General features: G+C 31.4%; 1 protein-coding gene across 1 annotated transcript; it reads left to right on the top strand.

Moving 5' to 3' along the window:
• Positions 1-1209: 1209 nt before the first annotated feature.
• On the top strand, positions 1210-5945 carry TRIADDRAFT_62253 (uncharacterized protein; the record flags this gene model as incomplete). The annotated part of the gene is made up of 18 exons (XM_002118190.1): positions 1210-1253; positions 1776-1812; positions 2657-2760; positions 2942-3046; positions 3204-3245; positions 3362-3437; positions 3521-3574; positions 3728-3789; positions 3960-4006; positions 4118-4223; positions 4323-4395; positions 4725-4836; positions 4899-4938; positions 5038-5073; positions 5163-5247; positions 5401-5458; positions 5573-5646; positions 5799-5945. The coding sequence occupies 18 exons, from the start codon at positions 1210-1212 to the stop codon at positions 5943-5945; spliced, it is 1302 nt and encodes a 433-aa protein (XP_002118226.1).
• Positions 5946-7429: the final 1484 nt, after the last annotated feature.

Here is a 7429-nt window from a genome sequence, read left to right as displayed (position 1 = left end):
GTAGTGATGAATTCCATATCATAAAGTGGTGGCATTTTTGCTTCGATCGAGTCGATAAAATGTCTTCTACAATCTATTGTATTTATTAATAATTTCAACTATAATCATCAACTCTAAGTGATGGAATGTAGTAGCCACAATATTTTGAAATAAGATACGGTTAATTAATGGCCTCTTTGCCTACTTTACAGTACTTAATTATTGACCACTATCTTAGTGATAAATTCCATGGGATAGAGTAGTGGTAATTTCTACGGAAGATAGTATAATTTTTTCGGTCTACTTGTGAGCAATGAACGTGATTATTTACTTTACTTTATATGGTTGGAGTCGTGGTAACTTTAGAGTAAGACAACGTCCATTTTGGCCCTAAACCTTCTATATAAATGTTGTAGAGTCTTTGAACCTTGAAATAGATCTAATCGTTAGTCTAAATTGTACTTACATGCTAAATTGTGCAAGCATTGGACATTTTAATCGACTAAATAGCTAAAATCGCGTTTATTACTCTACTGATATTGCGAATTTGCCTACAGTACTCGTATATTGCTTATACTAGAGTTAGCTCTTTGAATCAATTTTGACATCAGTTCTGGTAATTTGTGAATACAGTAATTCGTTTCTTGGATCTACTCTTTCTTGTTTAAGAAAAGATGATAAGTAGATTACTAGCATTTTACTGCAGTTGGAATACTTGCATTTATACTGTACCTACCGGTGTAATTAGACCATCGATAGATATATAAGAAAATAATTTAGTAAGCATAGTAAAAGTAGACCGAATATCCATTTTCTCACGATGATTTTACTACAATCGAATACTTTCGTCTTCCATTTTACATGTATCTGTTTCTGTATGGATCTAGAATATGGTTCATTAATACACCGAAAAACAGCAGCGATCTCATGAGTGCATGTTCCTTTGCTTGTATAATTGAAATCTTAATTACATTTCCGATCATTTAGCTGGTAGTTTAACTATTGTATAGTGCTATCTTTTGATATGCAATATCTGAAGCATTATTTCTCAATTTATAGCCAGTAATCATGATTACTATTGCAATACTTTGATGAACCACAAATGATAAATTTTATTTTATTATTCTTCAATTTCACTTCTATGGGTATAATCAACACCGATTCATGTAGTATGGTAGGACTGAAGTCGTTTTAGATAATTTAAATCCACGTTTTGCTCAAAATTTTCCCATGGCTTATTACTTTGAACAGTATCAGCGACTGAAGTTTGAAGTGTAAGTATCCAGCCATATATATTGGTTGTACCTTTTAATAATATAATCTAGTGTAATGGCTGAGCCGATGTAATCTAAGTATATTAAACTATCAATATCGTCGTAGCAATCTGGTATTAAGCAGTATAAAGCTGTGCTAAATGAATTACGTTGATCTAGTAGCAAATTAGATTTTGATAGAGGCTCTACTTAATAAATCTAGAAAATGCGGTAAAGTTTTCTCGATAGTATTAGCTTTGAGGTATAATTTTATAACTAGTTAGGCTCTCACTAAAATAGGTTTCATTAATACTTATTGCCCTGGCAAATATGCCAACATAAGTTTAATCTATATAAAAATCTGAATAATTAATTGAATATCAATATTGCCGTAAGCAAAATGGCAGTATTCATATAAGAAAATCATCGTTAAATTAGCTTTTAAGGGCTATAAAGCAATCAGGAATAAGCAGCATTAAAAGTATACAACATACATCAATTCTGCATTTAAGTAACAACGTTTTAACTAAACTTTCTACATAGATTCGCTGTAGATGCTTCTGGAGAAATCTCGGAAGAGGTAAGAATGCAATACGTACTCTAATTTCCTTCATTAATCCCTAATAAATTTTAGCAATTGGTTTCAACGCCATCACTGATATGAGCCATACACTACCTAGCAATTATTAATACTATGGCTTTCAGTTTTTGCTAGGTGACGTAGAATGTACACTTGGTATATTACTCAGTAATAAAGGAAATTTAGCTGCAAGGCTTGGGTAAATTGTCAAAATATTTCTATACAAATTAAGCCTATACATATTTACATTGAAACTCAAATGTTCTCGTAAATATTATTAGAATGCATATGTTATTATTCTAACTTTTCCTTTATTACTATTACCACACCTTTAGATCGGAAAGTAGCAAAGCTGAAATTATTAGTAAGTGATCTATTTTTTTTGATTAAGTGTATTTATATATATTGTATAATTCTTTTTCAGTATACTATGCAATATTTTCTATTTTAAAAACGGTATTTTTAAGAACTTGCGAGTTTGTCAACTATGGTCGTTGCATGCTGCCACAAGCATTTATCGACCATGTATCGATTCATTTTATCGTAAACTTTAAATTTAATCCCATCTCTTTTCAATATATATATTTAATTCAACAACTGTCTTCTAATTATACGTTCTGATGATCCTTTAGTTGATACAGAAAACAACAGCACTGTCAGCGTAAGTTGCATGACAATAAATGTTAATGATGATTTGTTACTACATGTAAATTATGTCTTGAACTTTAGGATATTTCAAGCGTTACTAAAACTCAGCTAATATAGCGATCGACTGTAAACAATAGTAACATCTACTATAATGCTAGTAGGCCTAGTGCATTTACATAACTTTTACCTGAAATAGGATCTCATAACATTGCAAATAAATGGAACAGACTTGGATAAAAAAGACTTCCTTGGCAAATCTGATCCTTATTTGGAAATAATGCGCAAGGATGAGAATGACGAGTAAGTTAAAAAATATAAAAATCGATCTGCACCTGTACCTTGGATACAGTTTCCCATGTTGTAAACTATAGCCATGGAGATCGCATAATGTTAAGCTTATTAATTAGCAAATGATCAGATTTAATCTATAGCTGCTTTAAGTATCTGCAATGACACGTGGCACTATTATGTTCTATCATAGGTATGTGTGTGCCTATCAAACGGAAGTCATTAAAAATACATTAAATCCAAAATGGGACGCATTTATCATTTCGGCTTATGACTTATGCGAGGGTGATTATTCCAGGTAGAATCTTTATAATAAATATAATAGAGATTATGCGACTAACGATTGCTGATCGTTTAGTAACGTTTATCGGACATTCGAAATGTATGAGTATAGGCAGTAATTATGATATCTACAAATTTGAAAGTATCATAACGACTATGTAATTATCTTTCAGACCGATAAAAATCAGTTGCTATGATTGGAATCGAGATGGAAAGTATGTCATGATATCAACAAACTTAACCTAAAGTCTACATACGAATATGTGGTATTTATTTTTATGATGTTACTATTGATCTTTTAATTATGATTTTTATTCTTATAATTTTGTAGCCCGGACTACATTGGAGAATGTATGGTTTCAGTGGATGAACTTAAACGTGCATCAGCATCAACGACCACTTTACAAGTAATAGCACAGCTACAAAAGAACATCTTTATTCTAAAACACTGCTATATGGTATCGTTAACTGTAAAATTTTTATTCTGTAGTTAATAAATGAAAAAAAAAAAAACAAGAAGAAAAAATATAAAAACTCCGGAGAAGTAAGTACATTCAAATAATAATATCAAGATTTCATAAAGCTAGTAAAATTATTTACGACAACGCTAAAGTATTACTAACTTGAGGTCAAAAATTTAGAAATTAATGCCCTCATTTTATCACTATGGATATTGTTATATTTATTTCGTGTCTAGTTGCATGTAGTTCAATGTGAAATTGAACCTCAACCAATTTTTGTGGACTATATCAAGAACGGGTACGTTGATAAGTAAAATATGTTCTTACAGAGCTTATGTTACACATACTGCAACGTATATCGCTATTCGTCATCGAAGATTTATTTCTCTGCTCTTATTGTAAGAATATTGATGTACCCGTATTAGGAAGTTACAGCTCTAACTTAAAACATTTTCTCTTAACATTAAGCACTCAAATCAATTGCACTGTCGGCGTTGACTTTACCGCCTCAAACGGTAACGAAGAAATTAACTTAATAAAGTTATTTGTTCTACTTTTGTTCTAAAATTAACGTACCATCACTATTTAAGTGAATTAGTTTTATAACCATCTCTACTTATTATTAGGAAATCCTAGACATCCATCCTCGCTCCATTACAATGATCCTGATGATCTCAATGTGTATCAGCGAGCTATTGTGGCCGTTGGTGCAATTTGTCAAGATTATGATACGTGCGTTAATATCATCGACTGCTTTATTGTAGAGTTAAAAGATGATGTATACTTGCGGTATTCATATTTAAATTAACTAGCACTTTACATCTATGATAGCGACAAGATGTTTCCTGCCCTTGGATTCGGTGCCAAATTATCCAGTGGTGTAATCTCTCACGATTTTTTTTTGGTATGCAGCTAAACTAAATAACTAGTTATCTAATATCAGTAGCTATAGGATAATATCAGTTTTAAATCTCCGTAGCAATGTACGAGCTAGGGATTGCAAACGTACAGAATTTTTCAGCCTTAATTCTAGGCACCCGAATGGTGTATAATAATTATCTGGTACTATTGGTTCAGATTTAGTAATAATATGTTATTACTGTTGCGCCTGATAAAGAGCATAAAAGTAAAATACGAGTGCAAAGTGTAATCTACGTCAAGTCGTCAACTGCTTGAGAATAAATAGGTGAATAAATTTTTATAAATCTTTTTAAAATACTTTATGATCTCAAGAATGGAAGTAGCGATGATCCAAACTGCGATGGAATAGAAGGCGTTTTAGAAGCCTATAAGCAATCTCTTTCTAATGTCCAACTTTATGGTAATGTTAAGATCTTTAAAAGTGGTAACTTTCAGTTTTCGCTATAAGTACTCGCATATCAATCAACTGATAATTTTTTATTGCAGGACCTACCAACTTTGCTCCGATTATTTCCCATGTATCAAAGTAAGTGAGAGCAATACATTAGTGATGTAAACATTGCATAGATTAAGCATAATTCTAAAGCGGTGATTGAGCGAAACTTTTACTTTTCCGATGTTTTAGGCAAGCCCAACAAGCTGATGAAAATCCTGGCAGTTCGTATGTGAAATTTACATTTATACAATACATTAAGAACATGACATAAATTGTAAGTAAATTTGTTTCGTAATGATATTACTAAACGGTAGTTTATGTTTTAGTTATCAAATCTTGCTAATGGTAACTGATGGTATTATTTCGGATATGGATGAAACTAAACTTGCCGTGATCAAAGTAAATACAAATTTACACGTAGCCCTTCATTTATCAAATTGTATTTGATTGCTATATATCCCTAGTAATTATAGTTTCTGGTTTACGTAATTGCTGAATTAATGTATTAATTAAACTGGAAGACAATGTTTTAAACTATGTATGAATCTTCAGGCTTCTGGATTACCAATGTCGATCATCATTGTTGGTGTTGGCGATACAGACTTTGATGGTATGTGTTTTAACTTATGCAAGCATGCAATATTAATCAAAAATTCTATGAATATATTGTAAACAAATTAGCATAATGTATTAAACAGTCGTCATGTAATTTATGATTACATAGAAATGGATGAATTGGATTCGGATGAACAATTGCTATCATTCGAAGGTAACACTGCAGAACGCGATATTGTTCAGGTACGGCAACATTGACCGGTTGTACTTCGATAGATACATTAAACTTATTCTTACATAATTGCTTATTTGACCTTGGCTGATTTCATATTTGTATAAAAAAATTGTTTTAGACGTAAATGTGACTTTTGTGCTATTTCATTGTTATCTGTTAGTTTGTCGAATTTCAAAAATTTTTGGAGGATGGACAAATCACACACTCGAGTGCCATAAATTTAGCACGTGAAGTTTTAGCAGAGGTTCCGAGGCAAATATTGGAGTATATGAGATTGAAAAATGTTGCACCCAACAAAAGCAATTAATTTCTTATAAATTGTGCATAATAGTAAATGTCCAATGGATATTTTTTATGTAAAACAAGCGATAATAATGTTCGATTATATTTTTTATTCTAACCATTGGTAAGTATATCATCGATTAGGTACTAAGCGTTTATAATCAATCTAATTCATGTAGTGAATTAGTTAGAAAGTCTATTTTTATTTACAAAAATGTTTTCGGATAGCTCACGATGGACAAGGCGTATGATATAATCATCTTATGGACGTCTTACGATGATTTTTTTGGCAGTATCAACGCCATTCTGATATAGTCTTATAAGATAAGAAAATCGACTGTTTTACTTGTCATCGCGATGTACTGTATTTGTTCAATCTTCATATTTAGCACTCGTCATTTCCTACAGTGTATAATAACGAGCAATTCTTGTACTGGTTTATTTTTCAAGTTGAATAGTTTTTAAGTAATTATTTTTATATTTTATCGTTACTTTTAAATGACTTATGAAGGAGTTACTGCCAATGCTAGTGTGCTACTTCCTGCATTTGAAGATAATGACTAGAGTATCAATATCTGCAACTTTAAATTTGTTGCTGGGTTGCTTTAAATCTGGCACTTTTGGGCGTATTATTAGCTTTCAATTTTTTTCGAAGTGTGAAATTGCCTACAAGATACGTATTTAGACAGAAAGTTAGTCCCCGACTTCCTATTATGAAATATTACAGTATACTCTCTTGTATAGAGTATTAATAATTTGATAGCAATGTTAACATTGTATCTTTGTTATTTATCCGAGAGGGATGTTAGTGAGATCGATATACGAAGGATATCTATTAACTATTAGAGGTATTTAACGATATCCTTGTTACTGTGTTGGTAACTCTGTTAAAGCAATAAGGCTATTTGAGCATGGAGTTGAAGTGTTTTTATGGTTATCAATTTGATGGAATTGTTGTAAATGTTAAATTCAATGTGTCGATTTTTTTGTCCTTTATTGGCGTTGTAATTTATGTTGATTAGTTTGGATTAAACTACTGTGAAAGTAATACAATGAGAGGATAGGCTTGCTCTTACATATATATATATGTTCTTTTCAATAACTGAAGTCATACATTAATCTATGAATTAGTATACTGTGCTCAAAGAAAGTACGCGTTATGCAAGCAGATTCAATGAATCAAGTTATTCTAATGTTAATTGTAATGCAAAGTAGTAAAATTACTAATAATGACTGCAGTAACGCTTTCATGTCTGAGTAGTCTCGATACGGTAATATTCCATGAAGTAACTGAACATAAGGCCTTCTACGTCTTTAATCCATGCCAGAAGAATAAGATATGGCTAACGGACCCATGTTTTACAGTCTTACAAGGAACTATTTTGATATTTCAACTAACTATATTATTTAATAGGCTTACAACTGCTAATCCTGTAACAATTTATTACGAACCTTCATCAATCACTCTATCTCCTTTTGGCATTATCAAAGTTTGGATTACAGGATTAA

This window comes from Trichoplax adhaerens, genomic scaffold, assembly GCF_000150275.1.
Source record: "Trichoplax adhaerens TRIADscaffold_39 genomic scaffold, whole genome shotgun sequence".
Classification (NCBI taxonomy): domain Eukaryota; kingdom Metazoa; phylum Placozoa; class Uniplacotomia; order Trichoplacea; family Trichoplacidae; genus Trichoplax; species Trichoplax adhaerens.
This window is presented reverse-complemented; position numbering and strand designations above follow the sequence as displayed.